At 26.6% G+C, this 18,884-nt stretch overlaps 1 protein-coding gene across 2 annotated transcripts in view; it reads left to right on the top strand.

The window, feature by feature from the left end:
• The window catches only part of LOC145184111 (putative RNA-binding protein EEED8.10), a 19,120-nt gene extending 761 nt beyond the window's left edge, over nt 1-18,359 (top strand). The window contains exons 2-21 of one of the 2 annotated variants that reach the window (XM_090093814.1): nt 693-776; nt 897-934; nt 3,887-3,921; nt 4,017-4,096; nt 4,182-4,273; nt 5,038-5,133; nt 5,240-5,353; nt 5,605-5,702; nt 5,819-5,859; nt 7,400-7,475; nt 7,764-7,820; nt 7,922-8,032; nt 13,012-13,060; nt 13,178-13,221; nt 13,442-13,521; nt 13,743-13,848; nt 13,974-14,061; nt 15,507-15,641; nt 15,987-16,106; nt 17,883-18,359. In XM_090093814.1, coding sequence (XP_089949940.1) covers nt 693-776; nt 897-934; nt 3,887-3,921; nt 4,017-4,096; nt 4,182-4,273; nt 5,038-5,133; nt 5,240-5,353; nt 5,605-5,702; nt 5,819-5,859; nt 7,400-7,475; nt 7,764-7,820; nt 7,922-8,032; nt 13,012-13,060; nt 13,178-13,221; nt 13,442-13,521; nt 13,743-13,848; nt 13,974-14,061; nt 15,507-15,641; nt 15,987-16,106; nt 17,883-18,337 — 1,999 coding nt within the window. In that variant the 3' untranslated portion in view covers nt 18,338-18,359. Of the gene's footprint in view, nt 1-544; nt 777-896; nt 935-3,886; nt 3,922-4,016; nt 4,097-4,181; nt 4,274-5,037; nt 5,134-5,239; nt 5,354-5,604; nt 5,703-5,818; nt 5,860-7,399; nt 7,476-7,763; nt 7,821-7,921; nt 8,033-13,011; nt 13,061-13,177; nt 13,222-13,441; nt 13,522-13,742; nt 13,849-13,973; nt 14,062-15,506; nt 15,642-15,986; nt 16,107-17,882 lie in introns of both variants that reach the window. The other variant, XM_090093815.1, reaches the window with a different exon arrangement.
• Nucleotides 18,360-18,884: the final 525 nt, after the last annotated feature.

Here is an 18,884-nt window from a genome sequence, read left to right as displayed (position 1 = left end):
AAACCATAACTAAAGTTATTGACTGTTTCACTGGTATTACAACAATTGAGTTAATTCTGACCATGATTTTCAGAATCTCTTAAAGATTAGCTTTTATGGTCCAGTGGGTGGCCCTAAACACATATTAAATACATCAGCAAACAATAGCTCATACATGTTATGACTGCAAACCATTTACAAAACATTGTGTCCATGTGCAATTTCTAATAGAGTGCATCCACTATTGTGTTTGCCAATTATGGAAGCATTGTTATCAAGACACATTCAACAGTATTACAAGGGCAAAATAATATTAAAAAAATATACAAACATCTATATTTACAGTTATATGTATATAGACATTTTTGGTATACACATGAGTGTATACTATATAAGTGTAAGTGTAGGTTTTTGTATTATTGCACTATATTTTTATACATATATAGCATATACTATATAAACAAAGCATAAGCTTTAAAAATTTTTTAAAGCTTCCATTTTATATATACCATTTTTTCCACTACCATTTTGTTCTAAAACATTTAAATATGATTATTGATATTAGAGGCAAATATTAATAGTGGCGAAAAATGCTATTAAAGAAATAACTTTTCAAAGTTCGTAGCAGCCATGCTTTTGATGAAAAGCTAAGTACTTATATTTTATGCATGTTTTTTTGATATAAAATAGAAGATGTGAGATCTTTTTTATAGATATGGTTTTGTTGTCTTCTCAAACCCTTTAGATGCTGAACGAGCAATCAATGCAAAAAAACATGAGATAACACTTGAGGGCAGGTAAATATTTTTTAGTTTAACGCAATAAAAAAAAATTATTTAATTCTTCAGTTAAAAATGTTTAATTGATAATTTGGAGCAGAAGAATAATGATTTTTAATATCATATAGTGTGTTTTAGGTTGCTAGTTGTGAAAAAGGCTGAAAGAAAAAAAGGAGGTTTAGTTGTTGCTTTGACTTGTTTTTTGTTTTTTTTTTTTGATTTGCCTTGAAAAAATTTAAACAGTTTATGTTTTTTATTTCTTTTTCATAAAGTTTGGAGAAATGTTAACTTCACAGCACTGCATTTTATTTCTAAAATCAAATCTTTAGGTGGAATATATATATATCTTTGTAACAACCAAAATTCTCTGACACTTTCACAATAAGGTCTGTCAAAAAAAAAAAAGAAATATTACAGAATATTATCAGGTTTGATGTTTTCATGCCAAAAGTTATGGTAGCTATTGTTACATACCTATGACAACTATTTTATAGCAAAATCCTTTTGTTATTAACTTATGAAATGTTAGTTTACCAGATATTATTGTTATTATTATTATTATTATTATTATTATTATTGTTATTATTATTATTATTATTATTATTATTATTATTATTATTATTATTATTATTGTTATTGTTATTACTATTACTATTATTATTATTATTATTATTATTATTATTATTATTATTATTATTATTATTATTATTATTATTATTATTATTATTATTATTGTTACTACTATTATTATTATTATTATTATTATTATTATTATTATTATTATTATTATTATTATTATTATTATTATTGTTACTACTATTATTATTATTATTATTATTTTTATTATTATTATTATTATTGTTACTACTATTATTATTATTATTATTATTATTATTATTATTATTATTATTATTATTATTATTATTATTATTATTATTATTATTATTATTATTATTATTATTGTTACTACTACTACTATTATTATTATTATTATTATTATTATTATTATTATTATTATTATTATTATTATTATTATTATTATTATTATTATTGTTACTACTACTATTATTATTATTATTATTATTATTATTATTATTATTATTATTATTATTATTATTATTATTATTATTATTGTTACTACTATTATTATTATTATTATTATTATTATTATTATTATTGTTACTACTACTACTATTATTATTATTATTATTATTATTATTATTATTATTATTATTATTATTATTATTATTATTATTATTATTATTATTATTATTGTTACTACTATTATTATTATTATTATTATTATTATTATTATTATTATTATTATTATTATTATTATTATTATTATTATTATTATTATTATTATTATTATTATTATTATTGTTACTACTATTATTATTATTATTATTATTATTATTATTATTATTATTATTATTATTATTATTATTATTGTTACTACTATTATTATTATTATTATTATTATTATTATTATTATTATTATTATTATTATTATTATTATTATTATTATTATTATTATTATTATTGTTACTACTACTACTATTATTATTATTATTATTATTATTATTATTATTATTATTATTATTATTATTATTATTATTATTATTATTATTATTATTATTATTGTTACTACTATTATTATTATTATTATTATTATTATTATTATTATTATTATTATTATTATTATTATTATTATTATTATTATTATTGTTACTACTATTATTATTATTATTATTATTATTATTATTATTATTATTATTATTATTATTATTATTATTATTATTATTATTATTATTATTGTTACTACTATTATTATTATTATTATTATTATTATTATTATTATTATTATTATTATTATTATTATTATTATTATTATTATTATTATTATTATTATTATTGTTACTACTACTACTATTATTATTATTATTATTATTATTATTATTATTATTATTATTATTATTATTATTATTGTTACTACTACTACTATTATTATTATTATTATTATTATTATTATTATTATTATTATTATTATTATTATTATTATTATTATTATTATTGTTACTACTATTATTATTATTATTATTATTATTATTATTATTATTATTATTATTATTATTATTATTATTATTATTATTATTATTATTATTATTATTGTTACTACTACTACTATTATTATTATTATTATTATTTTTATTATTATTATTATTATTATTATTATTATTATTATTATTATTATTATTATTATTATTATTATTATTGTTATTATTATTATTGTTGTTATTATTATTATTATTACTATTATTATTACAAATAATATTATTGTTATTGTTGTTGTTGTTGTTGTTGTTGTTGTTGGCTAATGAAATAGACAGGTAAGTGTTTGCCATGGTCAGGTTCTTATTTTTAAGTCTCTTGAAAATTAAAGTGTATATTTCTAAGGCCCTGGTTCATTCAAGCACAAGTTTCAAGTGAATACCCTAGAGAATTAAAAATCAAACCTGAACCCTGTTCAAGACCGAACCAAACTTGAACTTCAAAGCTAAACAACCGTTTATTTAGTTAAAACCAAACTGAAAGAACCCATACAAAATAACACATTAAAAATCACTTGGCATTCCTTTTTTAAACTCCCTTTACAGTACAATATGTAGTAGTACAGTGTACAGTATTTTGTCAGCACAATATTATCATGGTTCAAAGATTAGTAGCAGTGGAAAAGGCTTTAAATGATTATGCATGATTACAAGAGGATCGGTATTGAATGTAAGGGTAAAAGTGATTGTTATATGCAAACAATCTCTTGATCTTGATCTCTAAAAAAGATACCAAATTGGACTGAATTTGAACTTTGATGTTTGTGGTACTGAACTTAATCCAAACTTTGCTTGTCACAAAATTGGTGCTGTACCAAACATTGCATAAAACCAAACCTGAACAATGCAAATTGCACCCAAATTTCTAAAAGGATCAATTCCTAACTCTATAACATACTCATGATGCAATGTACTGATTATTTCATACAAGGTTATTATAAAGATTATTAGGTTGGTCATTACTTGCATATTTAATTGAATTGAAGTATTAAATACAATTCCTGTGTTTTTTCTTAGAAAAAGGTAGCAGGAATCAGCATGAAATCTTAAAAGTAAATTTTTTTTTTGGTTATTTTGTATTTTGAAATATTTAATAAATAATCTGCTTCATGTATTCCTTATTATTTATTTATGCTTTATTATTGAGGAAGCTGCTGATTACTTCATGCAAGAGAAAGAGCAGTTCTTTGAAAACAAAGGAGAATTACAAAAAGAAGACCAGCAAAAGTTTGCCTCTGTCTTTTATTTGTTATACCAAAAGTTACTATCAAAATATTTATATTTTAGTTAACTTATATATTTTGTATTTTAGGTGTTCCTGTTACATAGACAAACTGTGTGATGAGCTTTTCTTTCACATATTTTCTTATCTTGACTTAAAAACAAGAATCAAGATGGAGTTAGGTTTGTTTAAAAGAAAATCTTTTTTTTTTTATTGAAATTTTACAAACTTGAGCTTCCGGTTGTAAGAATTATGCCATATTCTATGTTTTGTAGAGTGCACAAAAGGCCAGTGTTTAGCTCTAGTACTTACTGAGATACAGATTCTTTTAAGGCCTTTGTCCAAATTTTATATTTATATTGTAAAAAGGTTAAGAAATGCCAATTTTTAATGAACAATTTTCAATGAACAATTTTCAATGAACAATTTTCAATGAACAATTTTCAATGAACAATTTTCAATGAACAATTTTCAATGAACAATCTTCGCAAAATTAATAAAATATACATAGCATTACAAAACAAAAACAAAAAAGTCACTGTAATAGATCATTTGGTTGTGAAAAGCAGAAGAAATCTTGAAACAACTGTAGCTGCTCAATTTGCAGTTGATATTTTGGAAATTTGCTAAAAGGGCTATAGATATATAGGAGCTGGTGTACTTTTGCATCCCTATTTAATTTCAGATTAAATCTATTTTCTGACTATTCAAAGTACTTTGATTTGAAATTAGAGATTTACATTACAACACTAAACACAGTTTAGTTAAAGTTAAAATTGAAAACTAAACATTACATAGCATTTTATAAAAAAATAACTTATAATCATACAGAAGGTTATAAAAGCAAAAACACATGCAAAATGACTGCAGAAAGTTTAATGTAAAAATTTTTACAAGTGTAAGTAAATTTATGAATTGGAATGAATAAATCCAAATTATTTTTTAGTTTGCAGAAGATGGCAAAAAATGTCACTAGAAAGTTGGAGTTCTGTTTACTATCTCAACTTTAAAGGCGTTTTCAATTCAGCAAATAGATTATCAGGTAAGCAATATTTTTTTCTAACAACAAATCCCTTGAATTAAATTTGTTTTTAGCTTAACCTTCCTTAATTTTAATAAATGCTTATTATATTTTTTTGTTTATTTAGCTTTAGATGACAGTGTGTTGGTTGCTATTCTTAAAAAAGGCTGCATTAATTTAAAGTCTATTGATTTTTCAGCATCTCCTTATGTTATAACAAAACATAGTTTTTTTATGATTGGTGAGTTTAAAATGTGGAGCATTCTTTTACCATGTTACTATCACCAGAAAAAACAACTAATTTTTATTGGCTGTTATTTATTTAACTTTATAAAATAAGTTTCTTTTAAATCCATTTAGTATTAGTAAATAAAAATTTTTTGACATTTTTTTAAAAAAAATTATGAACTGGAGGATGCCTAATCTATGTAATGTAGATGTATTTATATCTCTCATAAATGTTTTACAGAATTTTTTAACATTATTTTACAGGTAAAATGTGCAAACAATTACAACATCTAAATTTGTCTCGCACATGTATACAAAATAAAACATTAAAATATCTTGGCGAAAATCTTTTGCGGTTGCAAGTTAGTTTTTTTGAAAATATTTTCAAAAATTTTTAACGAAATCAACTCTTTAATTTGTTTAGCCAATTAATTTGTATAGTTGTTCAAATAAATCTATTAGTAAATTTTTTTTCTAGACTCTTAATATGGACAGGTGTTTAAATGTTGGAGAAAAAGGGTGCGTGTTTTTATGTTGTTTATTCAAAAAAAAAAAAAAAAAACTCTTACACTTATTTTTTACTTTAAATTAAAAAAAAAATAAACAAGCATAAAATAATTTTGGTTTATAAAACATTCTGTTAAGTTAACATTTCTCACACAGACCATTAGAACATCACCTAAGACCTACACTCTAAAACCTACTACATATGTGTAGTGTAGTAAATGGTGTAGTCTATTATTTAAGTAAGTACTGCGTTAAATTAATGTATAGCAAACTAATATAGTCTATTACATTAATACACTGTTTCATCAAGATAACAGACTTATCGGAAAATAAATGAAATAAAGTTACTTCATCAAGACAACAAAGTAGTCTGGTTAATAATTGTAACAGAGCTACTTTATCAAGACAGCAGACTAAACAAACTACTTTTCAATACACTACCTTTTTTTTTTGAAGTTAAAATTTATTTTATTAGATATTATTTTTACATTTTTATCTATAACATAACTTTGCAATTAGTAAATACAACCAACGTAATCAATAGAAATCTTTTGTTTCTTAACAGCCATTATTACTAATTTAAGCACAAGATTACAGAGGCGAAGTAAAACACAGTTTTCCTTATGGCAAGTCAATCTTAAAAATCAAGCAAAGTTTAAACAAACAGTTCAGCACATCTATCAAAAAAGAACCAAAAGTTTGCCTTCAGCAATTATTATTTTAAAAAAAAAAACAACTAAGTCTGATAAACTTGGATAACTTATTCAGGAGTTATGGAGAAGCCAGACATCTGGTTTTTAGTAACTACCTCCAATCTTTTGTTCAATTTATAATTGTTTTGTGCTCAACTACATAATTACAATGTAAGCACAATTATAGTATAAATATTTAAATAAAATTATAATTTTATGCATAACTGTAATAACAAGATACCAATTTATTAATAAGCACACAAGTTTAACATAAAGCTAATTACATTTGAATCATTAATAATGTCATCAAAAAGACAAAGGTTTTTTAACATTTTAAATAGTTGCTCAAAAGATTTTTTATCCAAAAATGAATATACTATTTAGCATAATTTTATGATAAACAAGTCAAGTATTACTTAATAGTTTTTATTTAGCTACTAAATTGTGTCAACTAAACTATAATATTTTCATTAGAAAAAAAAATACATGAATGAAGAGAGCAAACCAATCTTAAAATAAAACTTACACCAAATTATAATTTTTTATTGACATTTTACTGTATTAAAGAATAGCAACAACAAAACCCAGAAATAACTTTTTGTCATTTGAATATTATATTTCAAATTGAACTGAAAACTGTCAATTCAAGCTTCTGCTACTGAAAAGTGTATTGGAGTACCTAAGTGTTGCTGCAGTTTAACTAATCAATCAAGCAATTAAACAATTAAGTGCTTAATCAAACAACTAAACAACCTAGTAACTATTTTTAATTTGAAATAACATGTCATCTTTTGGTTTATACTATGATAAATATTTATTAGTTTAAAATATTTGACATATCTTTCTATTCTATTTTGAAGCTTTTGGTGGATGTTTAAAGGTTTAAAGCATCTGGAGATTCTTTCAGTAACTGAAAGTTCAAGGTTGGTAGGAAAGGTTAGTTGTTTTTTTTGCTTGAATCAGCAAAAAAAAGTTGGAACACTTCTTGTTTCAAATGTTTAATGCTCTGAAAATGTTTTGTTTGTATTTCTCATGCTATTGCTTTAATTTAGTCAAGTCTTACAACTGTTTTTAACTATTTTCTGATCCAGCAATATTCCCTTTTTTTAAGGCTGTTTTTTTTTTTACTGTATAACTAATCTTTATCATTAATAAACTTTTCTTTCTCCAAAAATATGTTAAACATATGAGAATAGCAGGTTTTTTTTAACGCTTCATTTTTAGTGCTTGTATATGCTGCAACCCTCCTTAAGATGTGTGGATTTCAGCAGTTGTTCTCGGGTAAATTGATTTTTTAAATTTATGACATTTTAAATCAATACTTCATAAAAATCAAACTAAAGTGGCATTGATCCTTAATTGTTAATGATCTTTTTATATAGTTAAATGATGGTGGCATTAACAATTTGTCTCAAGTTTGCCCAAATCTTTCATCACTCAACTTGTCTTTTTGTATATCCCTTACTGATCAGTCATTAATCTACCTATCACAAGTTAGTATCTAAGATTATTTTTTTATTTTTAATTATCTTTTGTTTTTTGTTTTTTTTTCTTTTTTTGCACTTTAGGCCCAGATTCAGAGGATAGGGGTCCATTCCTCACTCCTCTCCCCATCAAATAAGTAAATAAAAAACAGTTTCTTCTGCAAAATTATTAACCCTTGTTTATTCAGGGGTATCAGTATTTGAACTATGGTAGGTATAATTTCTCTATCAATATTTTTGGTTTGCTAGAAGATTAGATTTATTATGCTAGTTTTTTTCATAGTTTTTTTAACAAAAAATTTTGAGAATAAATTCTACTATCAATTCTTCAACATTATCTAGGTTCAAAGATGCCACATGGCAACACATTTGAATATATAAATTTTGCACCTATATAAATTTATGAGAGTTGCCGTATTAGTCCCTAAAAGATATGAAAACTTTTAAAGTGATGAGTGCTGAAAGTTGTCCTGTTATATATTTGCTCCAATTTAATTAGCTTGTATTCATTTCTAGGTTTTTGTTTTTAACATTAGAATTGTGAAGGGTTCTTGCTTAGAGTGCAAATAGTTTTGTCACTATATATAGTTGATATGTTAATTTAATATCTTAATTTAAAGATTGCTACATACAATATTCAGTCAGGTCCTACTGTTGCTCTTGATACTGGTCCTACTGCTGATTCCTACCACTGATTATTGTCTTAATGTTGCCCCTGATACTGATTCTGGTCATACTGTTACGCCTTATACACAGGCTAATGAAAATTTTTTGATTGCAATGCGGCTTACTTTCATTACTGCACCTTCATCATCTTCAACTTCAGTCATTTTATCTATTGATATAACTGAAAAAGTTATATCAATTGATAAAATTTTATCTACTGAAAAAGTTGCATAGGCATATTCATTAACTGATGACTTAATCATTTTTGTTTGTTTAAAAGATTATTTTGTTCTACTTTTATTATTTTGGTAAAAATTAAGTTTAGTTGCATGAAAAGAATCTCAATTTACTTGTAAAAACTTTTGGTTTGACACAATACCATAGGCATGTTTATAGGAGGTTTTTGCAAATTCTGTGTTTTATTTGCAACAATTCCTAAAGATTGTTTTAGCAAAGAGCATTTAGGTGCTTTTGTAACCAAACCTTTCACAAATTAAAAAAAAGAAAAGGAAAGAGTGGTTTTTTTTTTGGAGAAAACAGAATGAACTTTATTAAAAATAATAATACTGACTGATATTGATTGCTTCCAAATATTTAAATACTTATTACCCTTGGTTGTACCCTACCAGTCTTATGAATCTACCAAGTGCATCACGGAAAATCTTCTACTTTTTTTATATTATTTGAATTAAGTAAAAACAAATGTGTACACCAAGAATAAGAAAATATAACTAGTAAGCTTTTTTTTCTCCCTTTTAGCCCTTTTTAGGGTCAAATTATATGGTTTAATCTTAATTCAGCATTGTTTTAGAAAAAAGTTTACTGAAAAACTTTAAAAAATTTTTTGAAAATCTTGGCCATTTTAAGCCATTTTCAGTCAACAATTTTGGCGATTTTTAACCACAATTTTTAAACATTTACTTCAGTGGCTGAAAATCCATGTTAACCCTTAATAGAGATTTTTAAAAGGCTTACCTTTTGCATAAGAATGACTTTTTTTCTTTAATTTTTTTGAAACTTTGATGAGCTGGACTTTTTTTTCCGTTGATGAGTGATGATGATTATCAAAAGCTGATAAAAATGTAGCGGTCAAATTTTTACACTTGTTGGCAAGTGACACAGAAAAAATGGTATTTTTATGAGATTGATTCTTCTATTTTTCACAAGTTGATAAATTGTAATCTTTTTATAGTTGCAGCAAAATGATTTTTGACTGATGCAGGCAAAAAGTTTTAAAAATACAAGTTCAAAATATTTCCTCTGGCAACAAAATTTTGCCACTTTTGGAATTATAAAAAACAGCTTTTGGTTGTTTTTTTGGCTTAAAAAAGTAAAAATTTAAACATTAAAATGTTTTCTCTGACTAATAAACACTAAATTAGGTACTAAATTTTTATAATTTTTTTTTTGGGGTCAAGTTTAAGTGTATCAAATGGCAACAACCATAAAAAAGCCATTTATGGTTAGAAAACTTTTCAGGTTGAAAGTTATATAGTGAGTTCGTTTTTTATTTATTTATTTTTTTTCATTCCACTATCAGTTTCATATGTCAGTTTTGAGCCAATCAGATAATGTGAAACAATTTGTATATATTTGTGTGTGTGTTTTTTTGCAAGCTGTACATCTCTTTTGCATTGATTTAGCAGGATAGTTACAAGTTTCAGATTGAACACTTCTCCAAATAGCATCTAGTTCTTGTTTTAGGCTGCTTATGGACCTTATTTATACCTTCATAAATTCATTGAAAATGATTAAATTAATATTAATTAATAAAATAAATACAAGTAGTTGGTTTGAGAAGAAAATAGAATCGATAGCAAATTAAAACTTTGTGTGGCAACATTTGTTACAACATTTTCCAATGTGTTTTTTTAAAATGCATTTGATTAACTGAATTAAAAAAAAAGTAATGAATTAATGAATATGCTGACAGTTATTTAGTGACAGCTAGGTCTTTATCAAATGTTTTTTCTAATAATATTTCTTAGAAAAGAATTAACAAACACCTTGACACACCTATATACATGGCTGCCGAGAGAGGAGGGTGGACCGGGAAGATTTCCAGGGCTCTGTGTGTGTACAAATAATTTTTTAAAATAATTTTTAAAAGGTTTAAATAGTTTTGACTCTTAAAAGATTTAATTAACTTTCATTTTTAATTTTCAATGACCAGAGCACGCTTCTATTGATCTTGGGTATATAATTGATCATAATGAGGGCCCCTTAAGAATACTTCCCAGGGCCAGAAATTTCTCTCAGTGGCTATATATATATATATATATATATATATATATATATATATATATATATATATATATATATATATATATATATATATATATATATATATATTAGGGTGGTGCTCAAAAAACTTTTTCAAAGTAAATTGATGGGACAACCTCTATTTTTGTTCCTTTTAGCATAACAAACTTATGTGCAAAATTTGAGAAGGATATTTCATCATTAAGGGGTGCCACACGGGGTTGAAAGTTTCACTAAGGTTGACGCTAATGGCTGTAAGCACTTTAAAAAATTTTTTCTACATAAACTATTTTAATGCAAAAGTTTTTAAATAACAAAGTATTGAACATTGAAAACCATGAAAAAATAACTATAATTTCAATATCATTTTAGTTTTTCATTTTGTTTTGAATGGAAAAATGACTATTTAGTCCTGTTTAACAACAGTGGATTTCTTGGCATCTGGAAACTGTTTTCGATGCTCAGACACAACATGGAGAAGTGCTTGCTTTTGTCCTTCATCTTTTGTTAGAATTTGGTTAAAGTCTTGGATAAGAGCAACTCCTCTCTCTGCTCTGTCATTCACAACGCTCAAACCGGCTACAAAATGCTTAGCTGCAATAAAAACTTGGTCCTCGTTCCACAAAGATGAATCCAATTCGAGCCAAGAAGTTGAGATGCCCAGTATAACAAAAAACCTCATGGTGTTCGAGTTAATGAAATCAGCAAGCTCTGATGATGAAATGTTGTTTTCACGTAGTTGAACACGTTTTGCAGGAATTCCATTTCCAGTTTTTGTTTTCATTGCATTTACCATCTCGTATTTTGTAGCTGCATCAACACGATCATCAAAAAAACTAAAGGCAATCAGTTCCTCACTGAGGTACCACATATGACGAGACAATGCCTTTATCGCTACATTTGCAACATTTAAATTTATTGTCCTGAATTGTGTGAGTCGTTTAAGGCACATGAGATCATTCAGTGGAGCTTGAATGGACAGCGAAGCAGTAAACCATGAGTTGAGATAGACAAAGCAGACAAAAATATTCAAGAAACGTGATAAATTTATTTCACGCTTTGTCATGCGAAACTGGGATCTGAAGAGAAAAATTTTGATTGAATAAATAGCCATGGCCATCCATCTGGCCCGATGCATAGCCCCAGGAGCCATAAAATGAACCCCGCGAGGAGGAATATGACCCAGGTAGATCAAAGACAGTTCTAAAAGTTCCCTATAATCATCACGAGGCTGGTTCTCTGTCAGCAAGCAGTTTTGAATGAAATCATTAGCTTCTTTCATCATTTCTCTGTTGCTGTTAAAAACCAAAGCTGTTTCAGGATCAGATATACCGTCTTCATATCTGTCACGACTGACTTTTCACAATTGAGATATTCCACTGCAAAAATGTTAAAAATGAAAAATTTTAGTTAAAATAATTAATTTGGTAGTCTGATAGTGATAAACATACAAAATGGCGATTGGGTGGCAAATTACAAGGAATTCTGGGATAGAAAAAATAAGTAAGTGGGCTGCAGCTAAGTAATTAATATTTAAGCACTATAAAAATTTAACTATTTGAATGTAACAAATTTCTAAAAATGCTATGAAGTAAAATTTCTGTTTTTTTTATCTGTATTTGGAAATTTATAAATATTTTTCATATACAGAACATTAATTAGTTGATAAATTTAACAACTGGTCAGATTCTCAAAAAAAACATAAAGAGTACACCTCATTGAAAAGACATCTGGTTGTGTTCAAAATGGATTTACAGATAAAAAAAATTTATTTAAAGATTTCAATAATATTCAACAACACATTAATTTACACGGCTATCTTTTCTATCGCATACATGTGGTTTTATCAGTTGGCATGTGGCACCCTTTAATGAAAGAATATTTTTATGAAATTTTGCACATGAGTTCATGAGATCAATAGGAACAGGACTAGAGGTTGTCCCAGACAAAATCTGAACATTTAATTTTTGACTACCACCCTAATTTCTATGGATCTGGGCCTGGTTGTTTATGTAAGAATTTTATCTGTTTATTATCTTGTTCTTTTGCTTAATTTTTAGAGATGCAGATTTATTGAAGAACTTAGCCTCTGTGGGTTAAGCAAAACAGGTGCCATGAATTTGAAATTAAAAATTATTATCTTTAATTTTTTACTTATAAAAGTTTTTTTTTAATTAAAGAACAAGTTGTCACATGAATTATTTTTATTATTATTATTTTTTCTAGTAACACATCAAGGTTTTAAAATGTTAACAGAGCTGAAAAATTTGGTTTGTATTTTTTTATGCAAAAAAATCTTATTATGAAATATTTACTCTATAAATCTGCTTATCTTTATTATAGTTATATATTGGTTAAAGATTCCATTTACCTAAATATAAACTTTAATTATCAAAATGCAAAAAAAAATTGTATGCAATTCTGTAATTACATACAAGTAAATATTTTATAAATTGCATGTTTTTACTTAAATCATAAATAATTTTTTAGGTTAAACTTGACATAAGTCGAAATTTCTCTGTTACAGATGAGGTCATTGAAATGATTGGAATTTCATGTACCAAAATTCAGTTAGTCAATTATGTTGCATAACTTTACTTAATGCTTAATTACTTAATGCTAAATTACTTATAATAATAATAATTACTTATAATTACTTAATGTAGCTGCATTTTGAAAAAGATGTACCATGATTAAAATATGCAGTTTTAAAAAATTCAGAAAAAAAATGTTTAAAAAAACAGATTAAACCAGCTTATTCTTTGGTTTAAAATTTTTTTTTTTATGTAAGGACCTTAAATATTGAAGCGTGCCATCCTCAAATAACATGTGCTGGTATAAATGCACTCTCTCATTATGATAATCTAGTTGATCTCAACATCAGCTACATTGTGGATGTAAGTTATACACTTGATGTGCTGAATTTATGGTAAAAATGTAGTTAAACATTAATATGTAGCTTATATGACAATATTCAATAAAAATAAAAATTACAATGAGTTGTAACTGATTTTGCTTTTAGGTGTGTGACAATTGTATTTTAAGTGTTTCAATGCTTAACAAACTGCGAAGGCTACTTGCAAGATGTTGTAATAAGCTTACAAACAATGGTAAGATATTCAAAAGGAGAGTGATCAAAATCCTTTATTTATTTTATTATATATTTATTTATTGTATATATTTGGTCTAAGAATTAATTTGTGCGGTTTTTAATTGAAAATTGAAGGTTTATTTCAAAAACTAATTGGATAAATACATTAATGAAAATAGTGTCCATCGCTAGTCACTACTTTTGCCCATCTTTCCGGCAATTTACGAATTCCGTGTCGAAAAAATGCTTCATCCTTAGAAGTGATCCAATCAGAGACCCATTTTTCGATATTTTCTGAAGAAGTGAAGCGCTGTTCAATCAAATCGTTATTCATGCAATCGAACAAGTAGTAGTCAGAAGGAGCAATGTCTGGAGAATATGGCAGGTGGGGTAACACTTCCCATCCGACATTTTCCAAATAGTTTTTGACAGGTTTTGCGACATGTGGTCGAGCGTTATCATCCTGAAAAATGAGTTTATCATGTCTGTTACCCCAATCTGGTCGTTTTATGACCAGAGCTTGCTTCAAATGCATTAATTGTCGTCGATAACGTTCCATTAATAGTTTCACTAGGTGTCATATCCCACCATATACACAGCATAAGCGTTGCACAGTGAATATTCCGTTTGGGTTGTGATGGACCTGGTTCACCTGGCTTTACCCAGGCCTTTTTTCATTTAGGATTCTCGTAATAAATCCATTTCTCATCACCAGTAACGATTCGATGCAAAAATCCCTTTCTTTTCTGTCTTTCAAGCAGCAATTCACAAATGGTCTTTCTTCTTTCCACGTCTCTGTCTTTCAATTCATGTGGAACCCAATGAGACGTTTTTTGAATCATACCCATGGCTTTGAGGCGTCTGGAAACTGTTGATTGTTCAACTCCTAACGATTTTGCAAGGTCCTCTTGCGTTTGACAAGAATCCTGATCGAGCAATGCTGCCAATTCTGCATCTTCCAATTTTTTTGGCTGTCCTGGTCGCTCTTGGTCTTCCAAACAAAAATCACCACTTTTAAACCGTGCATACCACTTCTGACACGTTCGCTCAGCTAGAGCATGATCACCATAAACTTCAACCAAAATCGATGACTTTCGGTAGCACTTTTCTTCATGTTAAAGTAATGAAAAAGAATCCCCCGCAAAAACACTTTATCAGGAACAAAAATCGACATTATCAGTTAAATTAAAAATAGTGTTGTTTACGCTTAAATCAAATGATTTATAATGAAAATGATGCGCAATAACAGTGATCTTCGCACGCATGCGTGGCTAAACGAAATGCTGAGACAATAAGCTAGTTTTGTAATCCCTTGTCAAACCGCACGAATTAATTCCTAGACCAAATATTTAGTGTTCTAGGGCCTTTTCAAATACCCTTCAAAATCTGACTTCATACTGTCTCCAAGGATTTATCTTTAAACTTAGTTTAGTTATAATGCTTTGATGAAGTTATTATTTATAGGAGTTGCAAAGTGCTTCCTACATTTATGTGATTTGCAGTTATTTGACCTGAGCAGTTGCTTTTTAATTGATGATAGCTTGTCCAGTTTTGTAGAAATTCAACCACGACGTTTTCAAATAGATGTTGTTTTGGGAGGTAGGAAATATAGTTCTTTTATTTGCTTGATTCTGATTTAACTAGAAATGATATTTCCACCTGAAAGTTCTCATGGATATAACCATAAACAACCTGATCATGATCTTTTTTTCTTTTGGTTTGATAATTTAAATGATTATCTCAAATGGATAAATCTTTTTATTTCTAGTTCAATTTAATTACTGTTAAATTTTCTCTCTTACAAATTAATTCATTTGGAAGGATTTAATTTTTCAACAATTGAAATTTTATTTAAATTTTATTGCTGTTTATATTACTTAAATTTAATTAAGTAATATAATTATAGCTGCCTAATTCTACTCTTTTGTTGTTTTATGCATCTAGGAAGTCAAGTAACAGAAAATGGTGCAGCTACTATATGTAAAAAACTTAGTCTGTGTAAAGTGAGTCTCCAATCTTTTTGTAGTGGAATGCTAAGAAATGATCGAGATCCAACTTTCACAGGTGGGGAGTTTATTTTGTTACTGGTTTTATTAATTAATAGATTTTTTTTTGTCTGGATTTCAAATTAACTAGGTATAAATATTTTCTTAAATTAGGATATTAAATCTATGAAATTTTAAACTTAAGTTGCTATCTTTAAATAAATCTCTCCTAGGTTACACTATGTCAGTTTCAGTTGAAATTATTGTGTTAGTGAACGTTTTCTCAAGTATTTTCGAGTGTTTCTTTATGCACACTCAAACAAAAGAAAAGTAAACGAAAGCAAAAGGAAAATATAAAGGTAGCTTTTTATTAGAGTCAATAAGCAAATCATATTGCTCATTGACTCTAATAAAAAAGCTGTGAATAATTGATCAAATAATATCACGGATCAAAAGTGAGTTGGGCTTAAATGTTATACGGGATTGTTATTATTGCGCCAGTGAAACGTTGAAAATTGTGCTTATGTAATTAAAATACTTTGGATTGTAAACCAATCAAAAATCCCTGGGGTATAATTATTATTAGAAAAAATTATACGGTCGATAAGTAGCATTAAAAAGTAAATGCTCTTAAAATTGGAGAAGCAATTTGCAAAAGCATGTTAAATAAAATGTTTAAAGTTGTTAATAGAAATAGAGGAGCGACTTATTGACGATATAACTGCTAAAATCGGTTTTTTGCAGTTTTAAATGTTCGAAATTAACTACAACATTGAAATTTTCAATATCAGGTGTCGCAGCAAAATTTCCACAAATTTTAATGCTTGCTATATTGCGTAAGACATTGTGATGCTGTTATCGTGTTATTAGTATTTTCAATATCAGGTGTCGCAGCAAAATTTCCACAAATTTTAATGCTTGTTATATTGCGTAAGACATTGTGATGCTGTTATCGTGTTATTAGTATTTTCAATATCAGGTGTCGCAGCAAAATTTCCACAAATTTTAATGCTTGCTATATTGCGTAAGACATTGTGATGCTGTTATCGTGTTATTAGTATTTTCAATATCAGGTGTCGCAGCAAAATTTCCACAAATTTTAATGCTTGTTATATTGCGTAAGACATTGTGATGCTGTTATCGTGTTATTAGTATTTTCAATATCAGGTGTCGCAGCAAAATTTCCACAAATTTTAATGCTTGCTATATTGCGTAAGACATTGTGATGCTGTTATCGTGTTATTAGTATTTTCAATATCAGGTGTCGCAGCAAAATTTCCACAAACTTTAATGCTTGTTATATTGCGTAAGACATTGTGATGCTGTTATCGTGTTATTAGTATTTTCAATATCAGGTGTCGCAGCAAAATTTCCACAAATTTTAATGCTTGCTATATTGCGTAAGACATTGTGATGCTGTTATCGTGTTATTAGTATTTTCAATATCAGGTGTCGCAGCAAAATTTCCACAAATTTTAATGCTTGCTATATTGCGTAAGACATTGTGATGCTGTTATCGTGTTATTAGTATTTTTTTAAGTATCATTTTGGTTAAACAATGTCGATGTCAATGCTTCTTCATTTTATGCCTAACACGTTGTTACAGTTATTTAAAGCTGCAACATCCATTAATATCAAAACTTTTTTACATTGAAATTTTTATGATTATTACACTTGGTTTTTCATGAATTAAATAATATTGCATGACTTATTATTTGAACAACATCCAATATGAAACACACACAATATAACTTGAAATATTAAAAAGCGTAAGTTGACAAAGTGTATTTCAAATTCTTTTGTTGTTGTTTTTTCACCTAATAAATTTTAGAAACTGTTTACAAATTTGATTTAGCACCATTTTTCCCTGAATCTGATGAAGAAGATGATAACGACGAAGAAGAAGAGTTGCGAGAAATCGTTCCTTTTAAACCGACATTTGCCTTTGACATTAATTCTTCTTTGCCGAATGTTAATGAATATGGAGAGCCGTTATGGATCATTGAAAAATCTCAAAATGAAAAAAATCTCAAAATGTCTCTTACTGGACAGGATACGACTTCATGTGATATGAAAAATCCTGTTAAGGTGTTAGTTACTGATCAAAGTTATAAAACAGTTTCAAACAGTTGTAAGTCTGAAAATGACAAACCGAGCGTCAGTGATGTGGAAGATTGGGATGCAGAAATAGATGAGCATCGAGTGTGGGAAGTTCAACCAGATACACTAAACTCTGAAAACTATTTCGTTTTTGACGATGACGAATATATGCTTGCATGCGATGATGGGTTCGATGAGTTGCAGGGTTGAATTCAATAAATTCTAAAAACAACTGCTCTTATTTTTCTGTTGCCATGGTAATATTTTATACCAATAAAAAAAATTGAGATTTTATTTTCAAAAAAAAAATTTATTGTGGTGTGACCACGGTATTATGATGTCCTTTAAAGAGTCTAAAAATCCTGAAAATTAAGTAATTTAACATTAACCTGATTAAAACCGTGATAATTATTTCATTTTAAATACTTTCTTTTCTACATACTTTCTTTTTTTACATACTTTCTTTACATACCTCTCCTGTTTTTTACAATGATTGAAAATAAAGTTTTCACACTAAAAGTGAGGCTTTTATTTCTGAAAATGTTTTCAAGAATGAAAAGTTTACCTTGTAAATCATTGGGAACAATTTGTATATCTGGGTGATCAAGTTTAAGTTCAATCCCAGTGGCCTTTGTATGGACTCAAACGTTTTCTGTGCCGAATTTAAGGCATTCGTGACTATTTTCTGAACATGAAAATTTTAATTCTTAAAACAAATTGGCCATTAAATAGGTTTGAAAATTCAAAAATGGTTGTG

The sequence above is a fragment of the Hydra viridissima genome, unplaced genomic scaffold (assembly GCF_058129835.1).
Source record: "Hydra viridissima isolate aposymbiotic clone 2 unplaced genomic scaffold, HvirCarnegie_v1 scaffold_7, whole genome shotgun sequence".
Lineage (NCBI taxonomy): Eukaryota > Metazoa > Cnidaria > Hydrozoa > Anthoathecata > Hydridae > Hydra > Hydra viridissima.
The sequence above is the reverse complement of the archived record's forward strand: the minus strand, read 5'-3'. Positions and strand labels throughout refer to the sequence as shown.